At 43.2% G+C, this 22,921-nt stretch overlaps 2 protein-coding genes and 1 pseudogene across 2 annotated transcripts in view; 1 reads left to right on the forward strand and 2 right to left on the reverse strand.

The window, feature by feature from the left end:
• Positions 1 to 487, reverse strand: part of SLIRP (SRA stem-loop interacting RNA binding protein) — a 5,708-nt gene extending 5,221 nt beyond the window's left edge. Inside the window, exon 1 of the mRNA XM_060262695.1 lies at positions 11 to 487. Coding sequence (XP_060118678.1) covers positions 11 to 83 — 73 coding nt within the window. The 5' untranslated portion in view covers positions 84 to 487. The remainder of the gene's footprint in view (positions 1 to 10) is intronic.
• On the forward strand, positions 171 to 22,683 carry ALKBH1 (alkB homolog 1, histone H2A dioxygenase). Its single transcript, XM_060262694.1, has 6 exons — positions 171 to 312; positions 12,244 to 12,352; positions 12,583 to 12,745; positions 18,918 to 19,008; positions 19,787 to 19,980; positions 21,645 to 22,683. The coding sequence occupies exons 1-6, from the start codon at positions 184 to 186 to the stop codon at positions 22,066 to 22,068; spliced, it is 1,110 nt and encodes a 369-aa protein (XP_060118677.1). The 5' UTR covers positions 171 to 183; the 3' UTR covers positions 22,069 to 22,683.
• Positions 6,375 to 7,042, reverse strand: LOC132588842 (large ribosomal subunit protein uL13-like; annotated as a pseudogene).
• Positions 22,684 to 22,921: the final 238 nt, after the last annotated feature.

Raw genomic sequence — 22,921 nt, forward strand, 5'->3', positions numbered from 1 at the left:
CTCCACTCACTTGCCGAGGCAGTCCAGGGCACGCGAGACACAAAAAGCTCGAACACCCGCCGCGCTACGCCTCCCGCCGCCATCTTGTAGCCAGAGAAATGCTACTTTCCCCGGCTGCTACAGCCAATGCGAAGACGAGCACGGCCCCTTCCGCTCCGCGCGTGGAAGGTCACATGAACTAAGATGGCGGGGATGGTGGCCGCGCGGGAAGGCGGCGAGGATGCCTTCCGGCAGCTTTTTCGCTTTTACCGCCGGTGGGAAGGCTCCGACGTGACAGGGGTGATTGACTTTTCGAAGCCCGCCGGGCGACAGGTAATTAGGCGATGTTGCGTATGAACATCGCTTCTTCAGCAGCTGTTGCTACTGTTTTACGGTGCTGGGATTACCTCACAGGTCTCCATAGTAACAGGCATGTCGCACACACACGTCCCTCCCGCCAGTTTATGGCATGTGCTTCTCTCGCAGGGCTGATCTTGCAGAGAGAAATGCGCTGTCGCGAAGTGTGGGTTGGAAGGAGGGCTGATTGAGGAATTACGGGACTAGGCGTTCCGGCTTTCTTTATGCTTTTATTTTTATTGGAGGAAAACGTGCATACAAGTTTCCTGCTTGTTCAGAATACATCGGTACAATTCAAGGAGCAGTTAAAATGTAAATACTATTCAACATAACCGGCTGTGCCTAAACCCCCACAAATCAGTATGTGTATCGCTCAGTTTCATACAGCAGGAATAAGGTCCAAGTGGGCAGTCGTGTTGGTCTGAAGCAGTTGAACAAAGTCTATACCTGATCCCCTCGTCTGATGAAGTGTGCTTAGAGAGCGCACGAAAGCTTACGTTCTGAATAAAACTTGGTTGGTCTCAGCAGGGATAAGGATTCCATATTTTGAAATGCAAAAAAGAGGACTTGTTTCCGACACGACAATTTAATACCCCTGCTATTTGTGATAATTGCTACTAACGAGGAATATTCCTAACCTTCCAGCTCAAAAAGAGGGTATTTTCATCAGTTTTTTTAAAAAAGCTCAAAATAGGAGGGGTACCCAAGAAAGAGAAGTCTTCTAAAAAGACATGTAACCTAGCTAGCAAACTGCTTCAAGTTCTTTGGTCCTATTATGATTTTAGTGGGCTGTAGGCACTTGTGCCTTAGTCGGCCCCACACCTTTCCTGCGTAAAATATTCAAAAATATATTTTACAACCAGTGTTCTCTCTAAGCTGAGTTAGCGTGAGCTAGCTCACAGTTCTCAGCCTCCAGCTCACACATTTTTGTCTTAGCTTAGGAAGGATGACCCCAGAGCACAATAATTGATGCAGTATCTCACAACTTCAATACCAGTAGCTCATAAAGTAGAATTTTTGCTCACAAGACTCTGCAGCTTAGAGGGAACATTGTACTGTAAAAGTTTGAGTCCAGTGGCACCTTTAAGACCAACAACGTTTCATTCAGTGTATAAGATTCGTGTGCACACACACTTCTTCAGATATAATGACATGGAAATTACTAGTTCATACATATAGAATAGAGGATGCCCTTATGCTTCAAGCATTTCACAGTTAAGGATACATCTGATCATCTATCTCCAGTTTTGGCATTTATTTCCTTCACTGTACGTTCCCCTACAATTGAACCCAAACAAATGTTAACCATGTAAACTAACCTTGTTATTCCTGTTTGGTCCTTGCATTTGTTAAACATTACGTCGTATGCTAATTTACTGCTCTTGCTGTCTACCGATATGTATGAACTGTTAACTTCTGTTTTACTGCATCCAAAGAAGTGTGCATGGGCATAAAAGCTTATACCTTGAATAAAACCTTGTTGGCCTTAAAGGTGCCACTGGACTCAAACTTTGTTCTGCTGCTCCAGACCATGGCTACCCACCTGAATCAATTTTACAACTGTGGTGGTATAAACGGGGTCACTTTTGAAAAAGCCATCTCTGGATCCAGTTACCGCTCAGTCTCGAACTTACCGTTTCTGGGTAAGATAATTGAGAAAGTGGTGGCGGAGCTGGCTTCTGCATTGGCCATGGGGTGGAGACTGCTTTGGTCGCCCTCACAGATGACCTTAGAAGGCATCTGGATCAAGGCAGGTCAGCGCTGCTATTGTTGTTAGATCTTTCAGCAGTGTTTGACACATTCGATTACGATCTAATGACCCACCGCCATGCCATTATCGAAGTTCAAGGGGTAGCCTTACAGTGGCTCTCTTCCTTTCTCCGTGGTCGGGGACGAAGGGTGGCAATTGGTGAGCAGACTTCTTTGCGAGACCCACTTGAATGTGGTGTGCCGCAGGGAGCTATTCTCTCACCATTGATGTTTAACATCTATATTCACCTCCTTGCCCAGATTGCCCAAGGTTTTGGGCTGGGCTGTCACCAATATGGAAATGACATCCAGCTCTATCTGTCGATGGACAGCCATCTGGACGCCGCCCCAGACCATCTGACCAGGGCATTAGAAGCCATGGCGGGATGGTTGCAGTTAAGCTGACTGAAGCTTAATCCAACTAAGACGGCGGTCCTGTATCTGGGTCGGGGAGGTTTAGGATCAGGCATCCAACTTCCCACCCTAGATGGTGCCCCTTTGGTGCCAGCTCAAAAGGTGAGGAGCTTGGGGGAGATACTGGATGCCTTCCTGTCCATGGAGGCCCAGGACATAGTTCTTCCATCTTCGGCAGGCCAAACAGCTGGTGCCCTATCTGACGTCCCAGAACCTAGCTACAGTGATCCATGCAATGGTCACTTCCAGGTTGGACTACTGTAACTCGCTCTACGCAGGCTTGCCCTTGAGACTGATCCAGAAACTTGAACTGGTGCAAAATGCGACAGCAGTGCTCCTAACTGGATTGCCTGTACAGGCAAGCAGTCAGCCGATGCTGCGCGCATTGCACTGGTTACCAGTACACTTCAGAGTTTTAGTATTGACATTTTAAGCCTTACGTGGCCTGGGACCGACATACCTCCGGGACCACCTCTCCCCATATGAGCCCTGAAGATTGCTACGATCTGCCAACCGACATCTTCTGATTATCCCTGGCCCAAAGGACGTCTGTCTTGCCTCAACCAGGGTCAGGGCCTTTTTGGCCCTGGCCGCATACTGATGGAATCAGCTCCCTGTGGAGATACGAGCCCTACCAGATTTCTTACCTTTCCGTAGGGCCTGTAAGATGGAGCTGTTCTGCCAGGTGTTTGATTGAGGCAAGCGGGCGTCCTTTTCCTTATGGCCTATACCATCGGCTATCCTCCCCCACTGTGGACTGTCATCTGAACTATTTATTCGGACCACTGATTATACTCCAACCTATACTATGAACCCGCCTGCCTTTGTTATACAGAACTGTGTTGTATTGTTGTTTTGTTGTATTGTTGTTTTAATGGTAATTTATTGGTTTTATTGTATGTGACTGGTTTTATTTGGATGTAATATCCATCTTTATACCAATGCGACAAATTATGTATTAGGGTTGCCAGTCCCCTGGTAGATGGCAGAGGCCCCCCACCATCACACACAGCTAGACCCCACTACCCTGCCACCAATCAGCTGGCCATTGCAGAGGACTTACCCCCAAAATGACCCAGGCTTAGCCAAAATCACAGGATTTACCATAGAAATTTTGCCAAAATACTAGAGCCAGAAATAAACTGCGCTGAGGGTTAAGTGAGCCTCCTATCCGATATCATTCAATTGACGCTAAGCTTCTCACTGTAGTACAAAATAACAGTGTACATATCAAAGGCATGAAAATAAATTATTCTACATTTTAATTTTTTTCTTATTTAAAAAAGAATAAAACATTTTTGTGGGTCCCAAGAGTTTTGTGGGCAGAAGGTATTTATGCCCTTGTAGTCAGCCACCAGCGAGCCTGCAGCAGACGTGGACTATTGCACCCTTCTTAAATCTTCGTTCGCGAAGCCAAGCCGAGAGAGAGAGAGAAGGCTCCTACCACAGTAGCAATAGCAATATTAAAATTATTATTGATATAACTTTAAATATGTCAGCTTTTTTCTATTTTAGCTAAATTTAATAGGTTTTCATGAGCCCTAAATATTTCATTTTTTTCTGATTTTAAAATAAATTATAACATTTTTGTGGGCCCCTAAAGTATCGTGAGCCCTAGGCACTGTGTGTTCTGTGCCTAATGGATGTCAGCCCTGCTCTTTATGCCTTTTAATCGATGTCTAAGGCGTCTGACAATTAGAGAGAAATAGCTGCATTACATGTATTAGAACAGAACAAAGTTTGAGTCTAGAGGGACCTTTAAGACCAACACAATTTTATTCACGGTATAAGCTTTTGCGTGCACACACAGTACTTCAGATACATTGAAATGGAAGTTGGCAGTCCATACATATAGATAGAGGGTGAGCAGCAAATTAGCATACAACTTACTGACGTTTGACAGATGCAAGGATAAAACTGGAATCACATATTTAGTCTAGAAAGTTTAGCATTTGATTGCAGTCATACTGAAGCATTTTTCTCCACCTGCCATTTTTAATTATTTCCCATTTGTTGCTTGAGGCCCAGCATACGGACTGTAGGGAAAAGTCTGTGATTAGGACAAAAACTGGCATGTTATAATTATTCTAGTCATGAAAATAGCTGCAGTGATTTAATGTGAATCCCTAGTTCAGGCAATTGTGGAACAGTTGCACTGTGAGCCATTATTTATTGCACTCTGCTGTCTGTGGTAATGTTTGCACCAGCTTTCCTATAACATGCAAAATTTTGTCTGGGACAATTTGAGACTTCTGGGATGTGTGTTTTTTAATCTTCTCTGTATTTAGTAAGTATTAGGAATGGGCACAGATTGGGAAAGCCCAGTTCAGGGCTTGAGAACTGGGTGGCCCCGAATCAAACCCCAAAGCAAAAAAGTCATTCAAACTGAACTAGTTTGGGTCCTCCTGCCATCATCTGGAAGTGATGCAAGTGTGTCACACTTCCAACATGTTTGCATCACTTCCAGATGTTGTCAGGTGCTGGCCCCAACATGCCCACAACACCTGGAAGTGACATGAGCTCCCAGGTGAAGCGGGCATGCTGGAAGCAGCTCCCAACACCACCCAGAAGTGGTGTGTGTGTGTGGGGGGGGGAGGGCTGAACACCTGAACCAAGCAGAAACTCAGTATTCGGGGAAGATGCCTTCCCCAGATCTTGGTTCAGGGTTCGCAAATTGGGTAAGGTCTGGTCTGGACTTTGGCTCAGGTTTGGTGCTGTGCCTATCCCTAGTAATGATGTAATAGTTCACCCAAGGGTGATGGGGAGGTTCTTTTTAATCTGTGAACTGTTTTTAAAAAATTATGCACACTTCACTACCAAAACAGTGTCCTGAACTTTAGAAATTGGTAGTAGTAGTTGAAAATTAAGTTAGATTTACTTATTGCAACAATAATTTCTCCTGGAATTGCTGAATCCCATACCGGAAATCTAGTATTTACAGACCAGTGTTGCATTTATTTCCTTAAAAATTTGTAGCTCATTTCTTCGCATTCTTCAATACCATACAAAGTCATGCATAATAATCATTTATTTACATACATTTCTTACAAGGACTCAAGGCAGATTACACAGAGTAAGTCAAGCAACAAGATGGGACATCCAATAAATAGTGCAATAGTGTTTGGGTTGTAGAAATGTGGAACTAATCAGACAGTGTCAAGGCCTTCTCCTCCAACAGAAATGACTGCTATATGCATGCTTCATCAGGCTTCCAGTAATAGCCAAGCTGTGGCATTCTTCGTTGGGGTCTGTGAGCTGATTTTGAAGAGAGCAGGGACGGTGCATCACAGAAGGCCTAGGGTGCTACCTGGCCTCAAGGGTGGCCAGTGGGTGCCCCCCCCCCAACACATGCACCCCAGTGCCCCTTCCCTGCCGAACTCACACTTGCTGCCCTCTTTTCTGCTGCCCTCCTCTGCCTTGCCATCTACCTGTGGGCAGGCAGCAGGGAAGGGGCACTGGGAGCAGTGCAGCAGCACGTGTGCTCAGAGATACTCAGTGCCACACCACCTGTTGCCACCATGCTCACCCTTGCTGCAGGCATGGGGGCGGGCAAGAGGCCTAGGGTGCCAGAAACCCTGGTGCCATCCCTGGAAGGGAAACTAATATAAAGTATGTTACAGTGGTCTAGTCTCAGTGTTACTGTGGCATGGATCCCAGTGGCCAGATTGGACATATCAAGGTAGTGAGTTGTTTTGCAGATAACTTGCTTCTTCTACAGTGATGTTGCTTGTAGTATAAGGAAGGGGTAAGCTGCCATAGGAGAGCTGGTGTTGTATAGTAGAGTATTATGGGGGAAATAGTGCCTCTTCCCCCACGTAGTATTGCTATTCATGCAACCTTGTTCCATCTGCACAAAATTTTTAGAAGCAATAAACTTATATAAACATATAATTTATATTGTTTAATTGTTTAATAAGCCTGGATGCTATTTTAACCAAGATGCCATATTGCTTCAGGACATCTGTGCATTTTGTGATCTCACTTTCCACATTTTTCTCTGCCTGCTTTCTAAGGTTCATTGGCTGCTGCTTGTTGGCATAGTGAAGCTTGGCCTCCTCCTTATGTTTGTCCTTCAGGGTGATTGTGATGGCCTGGTGCTTCCAGCCCATCTCATGGACAAGGTGGCCCAAATAAGGAAACTTGTAAATGGGCTTGAAGCAAACCACTTTCAAGGCAGCCAGCAGTACCATTCTCTTGAATTTTTTGTAGGGAAGAGGGATGCCATCAAAAACCTTCAGCCTCTCCAAGGCACCCTGACCATGTTTGGTCTTGTGTGGGAGCATTCCTCACACTGTTCTCCAGAAGATTCAGCTGGGTGATGGAAGCGATACCAACCTGGGGGGTGGTGTTCAAACGCTTGAGCAGGAAAGTGAAGTATTTCAACGTTTCAGTAGAAGTTGGTGGAGATGTTGATCTCTTCACATCACATCACATCACATGACCACAACTTTGCATTCCAGCAAGACTTGGTTAGCCAAATCACTGTCAGGAGACCCAACAGGTGGCCATGTCCATCAGCCTCCAAGACCTTTAGCTCTGCCATGGCTGCTTTTCAGCAGCTGCATGGGAAAGAAAGTGTAAAGTAAAAACAAATATAATGCAGCAGAATCCTGTGGCGTGTTAAACAAGATTCGGCATTTGCAGTTGTTTAGGCTAGAGCCTCTTTCATCAGATGCATTTGATCTGATCATAGGTTTCTTGCTGTGAAAACTGATGTTGCAGCAACCTGTTAGTCATTAGAGAGCCAGAGGGCTCAGTCATGTTGCTATAGCAGACTGCCACACTTGTAAAGAATAATTAGATTCCTGGAACATGGTCCATGTAAGGAGAAGCTGATTAAATGCTACACATAAGCAAATAGTATAACAGCTGATAGCTCCTGGTGGAGATGCACATCTCCTCAGCTAGCGTCACAGTGCATATGGTGAATGTACATCCTTGGGCACATCAGTTGTAGGTAGACTGCACAGCACAAGGATCTCCTGCATTGGATTGGAAAAAGGAGTCAAAGCCTCAAAGCGGAGGTATGATAAAAATCTCAAGATTCCTTGGAAAAATTGAAAAGTTTTATCCCAAAACTCTAGATTTATTGAATGCTTATAAAAAATAAGATATTCTTGATTTAAAACTTTATTTCTTGTCTTTAAAGAATGGTAACAAAACTTTGCAACTAATTGATTCCCACCTACAAATGGGTGTTCTTATCACAGATTCAGCTGCCAGAAACTAGATGTCCACAAGGATAGTTGTTCTAAGAACATAAGAGAAGCCATGTTGGATCAGGCCAGTGGTCCATCCAGTTCAACACTCTGTGTCACACAGTGGCAAAAAACAAACAAACAACCAAGTGCCATCAGGAGGTTCACAAGTGGGTCTAGAAGCCCTTCCACTCCCCCCCCCAAGCGCCAAGAATACAGAGCATCACTGCCCCAGACAATTCCAATAATATACTGTGGCTAATAGCCACTGATGGACCTCTACTCCATATTTTCATCCAATCCCCTCTTGAAGGTGGCTATGCTTGTAGCTGCCACCACCTCCTGTGGCAGTGAATTCCACATGTTAATCACCCTTTTTTAATCCGTTTTAACCCGACTGCTCAGCAATTTCATTGAATGCCCACAAGTTCTTGTATTGTGAGAAAGGGAGAAAAGTACTTCTTTCTCTACTTTTTCCATCCCATGCAGAATCTTGTAAACCTCTATCATGTCACCCCGAAGTCGAAATTTCTCCAAGCTAAAGAGCCCCAAGCGTTTTAATCTTTCTTCATAGGGAAAGGGTTCCAAACCTTTAATCATTCTAGTTGCCCTTTTCTGCACTTTTTCCAATGCTATAATATCCTTTTTGAGGTATGGAGACCAGAATTGTACACAGTATTACAAATGAGACCGCACCATCGATTTATACAGGGCCATTATGATACTGGCTGATTTGTTTTCAATTCCCTTCCAAATAATTTCCAGCATGGCATTGGCCTTTTTTATTGCAATCGCACACTGTCTTGACATTTTCAGTGAGTTATCTATCACTACCCCAAGATCTCTCTATTGGTCAGTCTCTGCCAGTTCACACCCCATCTACTTGTATTTGTAGCTGGGATTCTTGGCCCCAATGTGCATTACTTTGCACTTGGCCACATTGAACCTCATCTGCCACATTGACGCCCACTCAGATTCCTTTGGAGTGCCTCACAATCCTCTCTGGTTCTCACCACCCTGAACAATTTAGTGTCATCTTCAAACTTAGCCACTTTACTGCTTATTCCCAATGCCAATCACTAAGCCTAACTCCAAATCATTAATGAACAAGTTAAAAAGCATGGGATTCAGTACTGAGCCTTGCGGCACCCCACTGCTTACTATCCTCCACTGTGAAGACTGCCCATTTATACTCACTCTCTGCTTCGTATTAATTAGCCAGTTTTTGATCCACAAGAGGACCTGTCCTTTTACTCCATGACTCTCGAGCTTACTAAGGAGCCTTTGATGAGGAACTTTGTCAAAAGCTTTCTGGAAGTCAAGGTAAACAACATCTATTGGGTCTCCTGTGTCCACATGTTTGTTCACCCCCTCAAAGAACTGTAACAGGTTAGTGAGGCAAGATCTTCCCTTACAGAACCCATGCCGAGTCTTCCTCAATAACTTGTGTTCTTCAGTGTGCCTACTCATTCTGTCCTTGATAATGGTTTCTACCCACTTTCCTGGTATTGAAGTCAGACTGACTGGCCTGTAATTTCCTGGATTTCCTCTGGAACCCTTTTTAAAGATGGGGGTGACATTTGCTACCTTCCAGTCCTCAGGAACGGAGGCAGATTTCAATGAAAGATTACATATTTTTTTCAGGAGATCCACTCAACCAAACAAACAGCAGTTCCCCAGCAACCACAACTCAGAATTTTCAGCAGTCACCAAACTCAGAAATTCTCAGGAACTTCCCCAGCTGTCTCAGCTTATCTCAGAGTTGCTCTGCTCTCTCTCTGACCTCTCTGAAGTGTGAACTACTTAGCCAGTGAAGTACTTTCATCCTTTTTAGTATCTACAGGAGGAGTTTAATTTTGGTATCAGACAGCTGTTAAAAGCAGGACCAGTAAAATGGTGCCAAGTTCATAGTATCATCTCTTCCAGTGCTGTTGAGATATACTGCAGTAATTTCCAATAATCTCTTTCTGCCCCACTCACTCACACAGAAATCTCATAGAAGGCCACCTGTCTACAACTGGGGGTGCCAACTTTTCATTGGCAGAGCTCCTATGTCTGCAACAACAGTATGATGAACAGACAAATTTCATCCAGTAAAAATGGAAGGAAAGAAAAGGAAAGAATGAAATGGAAGGAAAGGAAAGGAAAAGAAAAGAAAGACATGAAAAGAAAAAGCATAGACATAAGAGGAGCCATGTTGGATCAGGCCAGTGGACCATCCAGTCCAAAATTTCCTCATACAATGCCCAAAAAGCACCAGAATGTCCACCAGTGGGGCCAGGACACTAGAAGCCCTCTCACTGTTGCTTCCCCCCCTCCCAGCACCAAGAATACAGAGAGAGCATCACTTGCAGAGAAAGAAAGAAAGAAAAAGAAAGAAAGAAAGAAAGAAAGAAAGAAAGAAAGAAAGAAAGAAAGAAAGAAAGAAAGAAACCTCCGTTCCTGAGGACTGGAAGGTAGCAAATGTCACCCCCATTTGATGACCCAGCCAGCAAAAATTCTGCTCAGGGGTCATGTGATTAAAAAAAATAGCTACTGGAATGCCCACTCCCCACCCCTCCTGGCTGAAAAACACACACACACTGTTCTTTGCCGCCCAGGCCTCCTGGGGAAATCTCCCCAAAAGAACATACTGCAAGGCACATGAAAGCTCATACCTTGAAGAACACTTCATAAGTCTAAAGTGCCAGTGGATGCTAGCTTTTCTCTCAAACACTGGAAGCGGGGGAGAAGGAAGGAGAGGCAGCCCAGCTCCTCTTTCCACAACACAGAGATGGGACGGGGCTAGCTTTGGCCTTTCTTGTGACCCAGTAGTGAGGCTTCTGTGGCCTAATACCGGGTCACAACCCTGCAAATGGGAAACACTGCTATAAAGCATGCAAATAGAGTCCTATCTCTCAACATATGCAGTTGTTTAGTGCATTAGTAGTGTCTCCGGTTGTCTTCTTTCTTGTTAGTGGGAAATGAATTTCTCAAGTCTTGATTTTTTGAATCCTGAGCTATAATGAAGCATCTTGATGTTTAGTGCACACTACAAGTGAGAAACTCTGAGTAGCAGCACAGAGTCTGGAAAGTTGTAATGCATCTTGCAGACTAGAGTATTGTGTTGTGTGTTCTATTTTCTGACCTCTGGGGAAAAATAATTTTTGCATTATTACCAGAGCTTCTCCAGAAAAATTCTGTCTTGCCTATTGCTTTTTACTCACCTGATTCAATTTTCTTCTGTTGGGTACAAGAAATTAACTACAGAGGAAAAAACATTAACAATACAGGTGACATTTTCAGGGTGACAGGATTAGTGCTGTCTTCAATAACAAAAGATCCCTTTTATTCCATTAAGAATAACATATTAAAAGTGACTACTAAGTATTAACAATTTCTGAGTAGCCCTGGTGCTTAGACAGGTTTACTGGTCCTCAGTTAATACTATAATGAGTGCGGTGTAATTACAACCTTCCCAAGGAGAATTTCTGTCACAGAAGGCAGCGCTTCAGACTTTGTGATTACGTAATTATGATTACCCTCTTATTTCTTCAGCATCATTTGTAATTTCAATTAAAATCCCATATTCACTGGGGGTTAGAAATTAATGTATTATGCCACCTGAAATTGGGATTCTAACCCGTCACAAGCTATAAAATGTGGTAACTCTAGCAGTTCCTGTGTTAATAGCCATTATCATACATCATGTCAGAATTATGGTGCAGAGAGAAAAGCGAGCTATTTGTCAGAACATTGTGATTTCAGGTTTCATTATCTCACAACCTACTGAATCAAAAAATAAAATGTGCCACAAAAGCCCTCGCAGGTCCAAAGAAGCCATTTCATTTTATTGTCTGATACCTGACAGTTCTCCTGAGATGAAAACAAATGCTATATGCTTCTGAAAAACTGAAAAATCTGTATGTGTCATATGCTTCTAAACTCTGGTGTCTTACGAGCTGGTAGGCTTCTGGCAGCATCACTAGAGACGCACACTACAAAATACTGGTTTGGGACATGGCCACAATACAAATAATGTTATGTCATTTATTTCAATAAGACATAGTCAAAATTAGTTTTTGATAGATTTTTGTGGCTGGATTTACAAATATGCATCAGTTGACTAGTAAAAAACACATTTTTAAAAAATTCTGGAGAAACCCGCATACGCTTTTCTTCCAAGCACTGACTTTGGAAAGTCTAGGCTTCTTACTGCTTTTATTGCCTGTTCCAAACTCAGCACAAGGTCTGGGAGATAGCTACCTTTTCTAAGCGTAGGAAGAAGGCAGGGCAGGGGAGAGGCTCAGAAAGCTGCCTTGAAGAGCTCCATGTGACAGGGAAAATCTACTGCCCCCTGCCTTATCCAGACCAGAGCTGACGAGAAGGAGGGGGTTCCCTTCTACAATTGTTCTGGGCCTTGTAGGTATTCTAAGACTCCAAAGTTCATTGTGACTTTACAGTCAAGATCCTGCCTACCCCCCAGGTGAAGAACAGGGACAAACACATGTTTATGGACCTTTGCCCCTGTGCCTGATCACCCTGATGCCTGATTTTCTTCTGCCAGGTGGTCAGTTCTCCCCTCGTTCTTTCTTCAGTAAGTGATCAAGATGCCCACAGAGCAGGACTGAAACCAGTTAGCTTGTGGGAAGCCTATGGTCTGGCTAATTATCCAGGTGAGTGTCTTTGGATATCAAACAAGAAAAAAAAAAGTACTTCGTGTTTCAGTTTCTCTCAGTTGGTCAGGTTTATTTTCTGGGTGAGAAACTGGCATAATATGTACAAGTTTTTATATCCCAGATTTTGTCCAAAATACTGATGAAAACAACTGATACCAAGTTTGCATGTCAAGTTATTTCTAACTGTGCTTTCTCCTCTCTTCCCCACCTTCCCTCTTTTTATCCAGGGTTTATATTTATCCCAAATCCCTTCCTTCCAGGCTGCCAGCGCCACTGGGTGAAACAGGGTCTCAAGCAATACACCCAGAAACCCAATGTGTGTAATTTGGATATGCACATGTCTTCTAAGGAAACTGTGGATCTTTGGGGAAACAGTCAGCAGCAGCTGCGGTAAGTTGGGTAAAGGAAAAAGAGCACAGCAGATAAGATGTTGACTGACTTGAGGAACTGTAGGTGAACATGTTTACCCAGCTTTGAACTTGCACAGTGGCCTTGGGTATGTATTATATTTTGTCAGTCACTTATTGATTAAAATGGGGTGTTAAGAAGTTTGTTGTGAGTACAAATAAAACAATATAGTATGAGAAAGTGGGATAAAGAAGGGTGAGGATACCAAGGTCCTCTAAACTGAAAAAAAGGTACTTCAAAAAGTACAAAAATTGTTTCTCAGTATGCCACAGTATTATGAATAAAATCATACTTGTCTATAGTAGTTTGCATTATATCTCATGTTTTCTAGACTTTGAGCATCCAGGACTCCAGAGTTACACTCATGTAGTGGGGTCGAGGGGAGAAGGGCAAAGAGACATCAGCAATGCTCTGTGTGTGTGTAAATGATTCCTGCTTATGTACAGGGCTCTTTGGATCCCAGCCACTGAGTTCAAATGGTTGAGTTGGAGAAATGCTGTGTGTATTCCTCAGGGAAAACATTATTGAGTGATGGAAGAAGAAGCAGTGTGCCTGCGCACTTGTAGACCTGTCTGAGCAAGAATCTAAAATTAAATCCAAGATAGAATGCAAAGTCATGAGGCAGGGAAACAATGTAAAGCAAGCCCCCCCGCCCCCGCCCGCCCAAAACAGGGACATTTTCCTGCACATGCAAACACCCTGCCTTAGAGGAATAAGATCAACCTCACATTAATGGTTTAGGAGTCCAGTCTCCGGTTCTTTTGGAAGAGATGGAGACTCCATGATTGAAGAATAAGAATGGTGGTGGGAAAAGAACAGTAAGCAATATGTTGAGGCTGAGACTTTCTTTCAGGCCACCTGTTAGAAGAAAACTCTGGGTAATGGTGAAAGATGGTATGGGTTTCAGAGCACAATCCTTAGAAGAGTTACATTATTCTAAAATCCTTAGGAGAGTTACATTAAAGTCACTGGTCTTAAAAAGATGTAATTGTGTTTAGGATTGCATTGTCAATGTATTAAATTCAAGAGACAGCTGTATCTCAGTTAATAAGTTTTCTGTTCCCTCCTGTCCAACACTAGAGCCTATACTTTGAAATAACTGATTTTGACAGCAACAATGGCTCATGTGTTCGCTTTTCTATTCTTGGAATTCAGATCTTGTGGAACATTAAATCTAAGCAGAAGAGATTATGAATATGTGTTATACCATCTTGCATGAATGTTTTAATATATGTTATCTGAGAAAACTTGTGCTCTTTTGTCCAGTTTATTTATTCTTTTGGGGTGGATTTCAAGTGGCTTGTAGCACCCCACTGAAAGGGTTGCCTTTTACTTCCAAAGCCTACAACTGGAAACTGGATTTTTAAAAATTGTATTGAAACTGGATTTTTTTTTTTACTACTCTTCTGTGTAGATAGAAACAAAGCCTTGATGTGGGCATAACATTTTGTTGCATGAGTAGACATGGGCCAACAGCCTTGAGAGGGAGAGAATAGACAGAATATTGAAAGACTCAGTGCTGCCATGCAAACAAAATGCCTTCACGTTCCCCTTCAATGTAGCTTCTGACAAATCATTCAGGATTTTTTCCAAGGTGCTTCTTTTGCAATGGAGGAAACTGCTCTATGCAAGCAGTGGTTGAGATGTGTTTATTTATTTACATATTTATACCCTGCTTTTTTTCTCCCCAGTCGAACTCAAAAGTGACCTACAGCATCATTCTTCTCTCCTTCACTTATCACAACCTTGAGGTGGCCTGTGTTGAGAGAGTGACTGACCAAGGTTACCTAGTAATCTTCCATGGCCAAGTAGAAATTTGAACCTGGGTCTCCCAGATCCTGGTCTAACACCCTGGCTCTGAATGCACATAATTTGTTGGATTTTTGCTCTGACTTTTGTTTATACCTTTGATTATCCAGTCAGACAAAGGAAGCACAGCTTTAATTTAGGCTGTAGTATACTTGTAAAGTAATGTAAATAAAGACTGTCTCATCATTATCTCTGCCTTATCTAGTGCTCATTTCAGTTTTCCAGTCTTTGTTGCAATCCCATAAATGAATTAGTGCTTTTCTCTGAAACATATTTGTACAAATATATATGTACATATCAAGATTTCCAGCCCTACTTTTTCTGTATATAGATGGGTATGCTGTTGGCCAGCTCACTTCTACCGTTTATATAAAAGGCAGTACAGTATTTCTGTCTGTCGGTTGTGCTGGATTTTGGGTGTGTGCACTTTGGAATGTTCAGAATTCTGTCTGCCCTGATTCTATGCATGGCTTTCTCCTTAAACATAGGAACCCTGTTAGGGGGCAGGTCCCTGGTGCTGTTTAGTTTGAGGTAGCATCAGAGCTGTTAGGGAGAGGAGAGGAGGTGAATTACCTGCTCCCAGTTCCTTGCTACTTAAAGCACCAGTAACACCAGCAGGAGGAAAATCTATGGCCTGGTTGATTACATGTGTGGCTTTTGGTGGGACAGGGGGCCTCCTGTTCTCTTCTCTCCTTTCCCCACACAGGCAAATGTGCAAACTCAATATGGATTGGCTTTGGGTATCTGGAGTCAATTTTGGAGAGAGCAGATATGGATAATCAGAATTGCTTTTGCTATTGTTGATGCTTCGCAAGTTATAACTCCCCTTTGACTGCTGTAGCATCAGAGCTGTTAGGGAGAGGAGAGGAGGTGAATTACCTGCTCCCAGTTCCTTGCTACTTAAAGCACCAGTAGCACCAGCATGAGCCCTTCCCTGCTGTCTTATGGCGATTGTCCAGAGTAAAAATTGACCATCGAAAGTAGGTGAGCAAGCACACTCTGTAAATTTGGTACTGTGGCTGGTATATTCCATCTTGGCATTCATCTGCTGCAGCCATGTAGGATAGAATTTAATACACAGCTGCTTCCCATTCCGATTAAAGCAGTACTGCAGAGTGAGATAACTGAGAGAAATGGCAGTTTCATTAAGTGCTTCCTGAAAGTGTACAAGGACAAAGTGCGGCATGGGCAACTTTCATCAGAAGTGAGCCAGCAGCTTACTATCAGGTTCAGATTCACAAGGTGAACTGGGAAGAAACTGGAATTGAGAAAAGTGTATAATTTATTATTATTGTTGTTGTTGTTGTTGTTGTATAGCATTGTATGTAGTATAGCCAAGAGATCTGAAGATTGTCTGGTAGCCTTAAGTTCTAGCTCCTTTAGGTAGCAGTCTAGACTTATTGGGGGGTGGGGGGAGCTAAGAGCTCTCAGAGCTGTGACTGACCCAAGGTCATGTGGAAGAGTATGGAGTTGAACCTGGTTCTCCAAATTAGAGTCTGCCACTCTTAACCACTACACAACAATGGCTTCCTAGAGGAAAGTGTATGATTAAAGCCAGGCACAATTAGTCCAAATGTTTAGGTTAGTTTGCTAAGCATGGGAAAATTCTATTGGATGATTGCATGTATCCAAGCGACAGCAGCAGGGATGTATGGGGGAGAGAGTGGAAATAATTCTATTCCCATGTTTGGTGGTCTTCAGCTCTGTGTCTTAGTAAATATAGCTGTAAGCAAATTCAGCTGACAAACTGTCGATGTTTACAGTAGGCAAAAGATGTTTTAACACTTAATTGCTTAGTGAAGACAAAGGTGATGCCGGCAGGAAGATGCAGAGTTGAGTGGCTGCAGAGGGACATCTGTCTGCTACTCTAAAAAGGTAAAGGTAGTCCCCTGTGCAAGCACCAGTTGTTTCCGACTCTGGGGTGACATCGCATTGCGACGTTTTCATGGCAGACTTTTTATGGGGTGGTTTGCCATTGCCTTCCCCAGTCATCTACACTTCCCCCCACCCCCCCCAGCAACCTAGGAACTCATTTTACTGACCTCGGAAGGATGGAAGACTGAGTCAACCTTGAGCCAGCTACCTGAACCCAGCTTCCGCTGGGATCGAACTCAGGTCTTGAGCAGATAGCTCAGACTGCATTACTGCAGCTTTACCACTCTGTGCCATGGGTCTCCTGTCTGCTACTCTGCAGGCTCTCAAATGAGCTGTTAAACATCTCTTGGTACTTTCAGCAGTGCTTTTAAATGCCAGTTAGCTGACTGCTTCTTAAAACACATGAGGCAGGATTAGGGGCATCAAGGCCTGGTTCAGGCTGCCTTGTGCCTTTTTCACCCAGAATCTCTGACTTAGAACACACATTTTTTATAACTGCAGGAGTCCATAGTAGCAGTGTTTTGCAGACATATCTCAGTTTTGCTCTGCTGCTCTCCCTGTCATTCTTATTATGGGCATCCTACTATCAGACCTGCAAAACTCCTTATTGGCCCCCCCTCAACACTTCACTTTGCCAGTGGCCTTCTGTCTTGACTTTCACTTCTCCCTGCTGCTCTGTTCTCAACAGTGTAGGGTATCAGATCCACTCCACCACTCTGGCTTGTGAAATTACCTGAAAACATTAAAGCCTTCCAGGCAGGAAGCAGCTCAATACAAAATAACAATTGAGAACTAGGTGTTCTGGAGAAACCTACAATATGGACAGACGCATTGACTGTTGGCACTAACAATAGTTTCAGTTTACTGAGTGCCAGATTCGATGCAGACTTTACCTGTTCTCCAAGCTCATTTGTGCTTTAGCATCACACCTCCTCCAGTCTGGCAATGGTCAGGAAGCTAATATATCAGTGCACAGAAGTAATTGAGAGTAATTATATTGCAAAATGTATTGTGTATGTTTTATCACTGGTATGATCTCACATGCTAGCCATACCATGAATTCTGATATGTGCTATTCTATTTTATGAGAACCATACCGTAGAATAGGTGTCAGTTATTCTAGATTCATAGATGTTTCAAGACAGACTCTGATTTTCATCAGTAAGAGCAACTTTATTGTCCATAGGATGTTTTCTGAACAAAATTGTCAGCTACTGCTTGGAATTTATTACAGATTTATACATTTCCCAGCCTTGGAAATTGTGTGTGTGTGTTTTCACTATTTTAAACCACTTGTACAATGTCCAGAGTGGTTAATAAAATTGTAAGCAACACGAAATATGTATATTATCTTACCTGCATCAGTATTCAGATCAGACTTCCAAGAAAAGCCATCAGTTGTGGAATAAACAAGTCTTCATCTGTATCCTAAATAAGGGGAATGGAGAAGACTGGCAATCTTCCAAAGGGAGAGAATGTCACAACTACAGAAAGTACTGACAGGGCTCTGCATCTAGTGGATGTCAGCTCTGTATTGACCTATGTTCGTTTCCTGTGGAGAGCTTCATCAGCAGATCTTAAGAGATGGGAAGTATTTATGGGCATAGAATCATAGAGTTGGAAGGGATCTTCATCTAGCAGATCACTCTAATTGGAAAGTTATTAAGGTATCCATCCATTGATAGCATTTTGTAATAGTAGGCAAAGCTGACAAATCTATCCAAAGCACCTCTGGTCACAACCACTATCTGGAAATTCGAAAGCAATGTTTAGAACCAAGAGGATCCCCAAATCAAAAATCCTATCCTTCAGGAAGTGTGTAGTTCCATTTAGAACATGTATTTCCCCTTTCTTCAGTGCCTGTCCCTATCATCATCATCTTATTTTTTTTATTATTAAGCTTTGACTCTACCCACAAATACCCCATGCACCTATTAACAGTTTCTTCTGATTCACCTAGAAGCTGAAGGAAAGCCGGTTCCGTTTCTACCTGTTAATTTTCCTTTCATAGGTCTTCCCCACTCTTCCTAACTAAATTCTGTGAACTTACCTAAATTAATTCTGCTTTTTCTTGTTTGCTGTATCCTAGAAGTTTCACAGCTGACTATATGCCCCTCTTCCTGTAGCTGTAGTTTGAGTTGTCGATACTTAGTCTTCTAGTTTTCCTCTGAAACTAATCCTTCAGGTTACTGCATTCCCCCTTTTCATGTTTTCATCAACCGAGCCATCTCTGAAAATGCAAAACAGATTGTCAGTTATTTCACTGCCATTTGTACAAATTACGGGAACCAGGCTTTTCATAAATGGGGTTTGAAGTGTTTAAGGAACTATGATTTCTGAGCCACTTGTGGGAAGGGCGGGATATACGGTAAATTCTAAATAAATAAATGATTTCTGTAGGAAGCACTTGCAGAGCATGTCTCATTAAAAAAAACTGCTTTTTGTTGACATTTGTTTTAAATCTTTCTAGAAACAAAAGTTCCAGCAAACAAGAGCCAAAAAGTATACTGGAGAAGCTGCGCTGGGTGACTTTGGGATACCATTATAACTGGAATACCAAGGTATTTGAGGTTACCATTATATTGACCAAAAGATCCCCTTAGCAATGTGTAACTCTTAGTGAATGCAACAGCTGGGTTTTGGTTGAATGTATTCTTGGCATGGTTTGGGATTTTAAGCCTAAAGCCCACAGTCCAGTCTTCTTCCTGTAGACATCATGGACTCCTGAAGCTATTTGAAGCCAGAATTGTCTTTCTAATCAGATTGTACACCTGAGGTAGAGTGAGGAATCTTCGTCTATCAGCATATTGCAGATGGCTTAACCAAATGAGTTGCAGCCTTATCGGAATAGAATGAACTGCTTATTGTATGGCTCTAATAAGAAATCCAAGCTATTCAATCCCAGTCTTCTTGTTAGACACATCTAGTGGAGTGAGATTACAGCTGAGGAATAGGTGTCCTTACAGACAGATGGGAAAGATGGTGGACAAAGGTGATATAATGAGAATCTTCTAGTCTAAAAACTGTTCATTAGCTGCTCTGTACAACATACTGAGCATCTCTTTTGCTTATCACTATCACAGTGGCTGGTGCTGACTAGCCTGCTTGTTCACAATCACAGTAGCAATTCAGTCCCTGAGTGTGTATATTTCTGCAGATCCAAATACATTAGACACCACATGAAGAAGGGTTAAGAATTGAAGAAGTTGTCGGCAAAATGTTGTCCTTTAAGTCCCTTGGGGTCAACCCTTTTGAGTGACTGTTGGATGTATTTGTAGGCAGGCTTGGTTAGTCTAGTTGAGTTTCCTCAGTGATTTCCTTCCTATTTCCCTTCCCCAGAAATACTCAGCTGATCACTATACCCCCTTTCCACCTGACCTGGCTTTCCTTTCAAAGCAAGTGGCTAAAGCTTGTGGCTTTCTAGGCTTCCAAGCAGAAGCAGGAATCCTGAATTATTATCACTTTGATTCTTCTCTGGGAATTCATGTGGATGAGTCTGAGCTGGACCATTCTCAGCCCCTCCTATCATTCAGGTGAGCTGTACAATGGATTTTTGCATTGTAAAAGGTAAGGCATACCTGTTTATCTTCTATTCAAGGCACATTTCTTTTAAGTTGTAGAAGACCAGTGCTTTTTTGGTAGAAAATTCCCAGCAGCAGCTCATTTCCATATTAGGCCACGCCGCCTGGCCTGGGAGCACGTGGCTGCCACACGGTGGGTTGGGCCAATGAGTTCAGAATTATAGGCAGCAGCCCAGAGTTGTAGAATGGCAGGATTGCTAAAAAACATAAGTGTCTTGAGAGCCAGAATGTGTTTCTGTGTGTTAAGTGCAGTCAAGTTGCCTCCAACACATGGCAACCCCATTAATCAATGTTCTCCCAAATGTCCTATTATCAACAACCTTGCTGAGGTCTTGCAGACTAAGGGCTGTGGCTTTGAGTCAATCTATGTCATGCTGAGTTTTCCTCTTTTCCTAGCATTATTGCCTTTTCATTATGCAACCAAAGTACTATAGCCTCAGTTTAGTCATTTTAGCTTCTAGGGAAAGTACAGTTTTAATCTGATCTAGAACCCACTGATTTGTCTTTTTGGCAGTCCCACAGTACCTGTAAAATTCTCCTCCAACACTATATTTCAAATGAATTAACTTTCATCCTGACAGCTTTCTTCACTGTCAAACTTTCACACCTGTACATAGTAATGGGGAATACTGTGGCCTGAATTTACTTGCTCCAGGAACAGATTCTTACACTTAAGAATCTTTTCTGGTTCCTTCATGGCTGCCCTTCCCAGACCCAGTCTCCTGATTGCTTGGTTGCAGTCTCCCTTTTGGTTGACAGTGGAGCCAAGGAATAGAATATCTTGAACAGTTTCAGTTTCTTCATCATTAACCTTAGTGTAATTCCCCAGCAGTCATTACTTGTATCATTTTGGTGTTTGGCTGTAATCCTGTTTTAGCCAGAATAGTGGCTTTTATTTATCCTCTTCTCCAGTGAGGCAGGTTAGGTCACGAGGAGAAATATGGGAGCCTTGCTACCACACCTTACTGCCATTTTATCTTGAACTGGCTTGTTTGTCTATACAATAAGAGGCAAACTACATGTGATGCTAAATGTATGTATTTTGCTCAGTTCTTTTTTACTTGATGCATAGAGACTGCAGTCTAAAATAGAAGATCAGTACAGGGTATTGGGACTTTAAAATCGTTTAGCGTAATACTTTTCCTCTGGAAGAATCAAGTTTGGAGGCATGATTTTCACTGAAGAATTTCCAGAGAAGGAAGGGTTAAGATGCTTCCCATCGCACATACACATGCTAGTTTTATGCTTTAGATTATAGCTTCTGTGGCTACATTTCATCACAGATCAAACATCTGGCACAAGCTTTGTGTGACTAGGTGCTATATGTGGTTTAGCCCTGAGAGTGTCTTTCAGCCATCCATACTGCCCAGAGTTTAATGTGCTGCATTACTTTTGGTTGTTTTACGGCTGAATATGAAAATGAGCAATTAATGGAAGGTACTTTGCTCTCTTAAGATTTTACAAAAATAATTACTTTGCAAAAATAAGAACCAACATGGCATACAGATGGCAGTAAGTGGATTTCTCTCTAATGTACTAAAAGGGATAATGATAAATTTGTATGTAGGTACAACTTTGCTAACTGACTTTTGTCATCCTCTGCTTTTTCCCTTCAGTTTTGGACAACCATCCATATTTTTGTTGGGGGGGCTGAAACGAGACGAAGCCCCTGTGGCCATGTTCATACACAGTGGGGATGTGATGGTCATGTCTGGCTTCAGCCGTCTGCTATACCATGCAGTTCCCAGAGTTCTGCCCAACCTTGAGGGGAAACCTCTGCCTTCTTGCCTGGAGCTGCCTCTCCCTGATGATCTTCCTGCAGACTCAGTTATTGAGTCCTGTTCCCAAGATGATTGGCAAGTCTGTGCCAGATATTTGCAAGGATCCCGCATCAACATGACCATCAGGCAAGTTCTAGCTGAAGGCCAGAGCTTCCCAACTGAATCTGGGATGGAGAATAAACTGGATGTTCTTTCCAAGGGTTCCTATCATGAAGAGAACAGTGAAATCAAAAGGCACAAACCTGATACAGATAGCTGAGACCACCTGGAAGCCTCCCCCCCCCCAGCTGTGGCCCACTGTGAGGCCCAGCCCAACCCACAGCCACTCACTCAGACCCAGGGAGGGCCAAAGATGCCAGTGAAGGAACCTGGAGACAGTGCATGAATGAGCAGGCTGTGGGAGAAGAAGGCATGGCTGGTGTCCCCATTGCTAGCTCATCCAGGTGGCAGGAAGTGCAGTACCCAGCAGCACAGAAGGCCTGGTGATCAGCTCATCAGTGGACCGAGGAGGAAATCCAGCTCACCTGACCTGGTAGAGAGGCAAGCCTGGCCAGGAAGGGACCTATGCAGCCTCATCTTTGCACCTGCATGGGCTCAGCCCTGGCTGCTGGGATAGGAGAGGGGGGGGAGGCCTTGTAGGAGGAAGGGGGAGGAGGCAAGGGACATGACAGAAGGGAGCAAGCAGGCTGGTAGGAGATCCCTGCCTCAAGGAACAGGGCAGAAGAAACCCTTGAAGAGCAGCAAGCCTTGCTCCTGGACGCCATCAAGAAGGCTGAAGTCTGCAGAGGGCCCAAAGAAGGACTGTGAAATAACCATGCTCCACCCTCAATAACCTTGTCTACCTTCAATAAAAAAACAGCATAGTAGCAGCAAACAGTCTCATGATTCTTAAAGGGCTGGGATGAATGGGCAATATAATACACCCTTGTCCCTAGCAGCCTTCACACTCACACTGGTCACAGCCCAGTGTGGGAAGGTTATTACCCATCCAAGTGGAGAACAACTGCTGCTGGGAAGGGTATGTGGCTAAATTAGAACTATGATTATTAAGTAGTTAAGTACTGGGTTTGGTAATAGATCCATTGCATGGTCTGAAACATAATGATGGAGCA

This window comes from Heteronotia binoei, chromosome 21 (assembly GCF_032191835.1).
Source record: "Heteronotia binoei isolate CCM8104 ecotype False Entrance Well chromosome 21, APGP_CSIRO_Hbin_v1, whole genome shotgun sequence".
Lineage (NCBI taxonomy): Eukaryota > Metazoa > Chordata > Lepidosauria > Squamata > Gekkonidae > Heteronotia > Heteronotia binoei.

What these genes read in the sequence shown, in the direction of transcription:
- ALKBH1 (XM_060262694.1), top strand. Translation starts at nt 184, where the DNA reads ATGGCGGGGATGGTGGCCGCGCGGGAAGGCGGCGAGGATGCCTTCCGG. An exon ending in TGGTCTGGCTAATTATCCAG is followed by an intron (nt 12,353 to 12,582) that starts GTGAGTGTCTTT and finishes CTTTTTATCCAG; the next exon opens with GGTTTATATTTATCCCAAAT. An exon ending in CAGCCCCTCCTATCATTCAG is followed by an intron (nt 19,981 to 21,644) that starts GTGAGCTGTACA and finishes TTTTCCCTTCAG; the next exon opens with TTTTGGACAACCATCCATAT.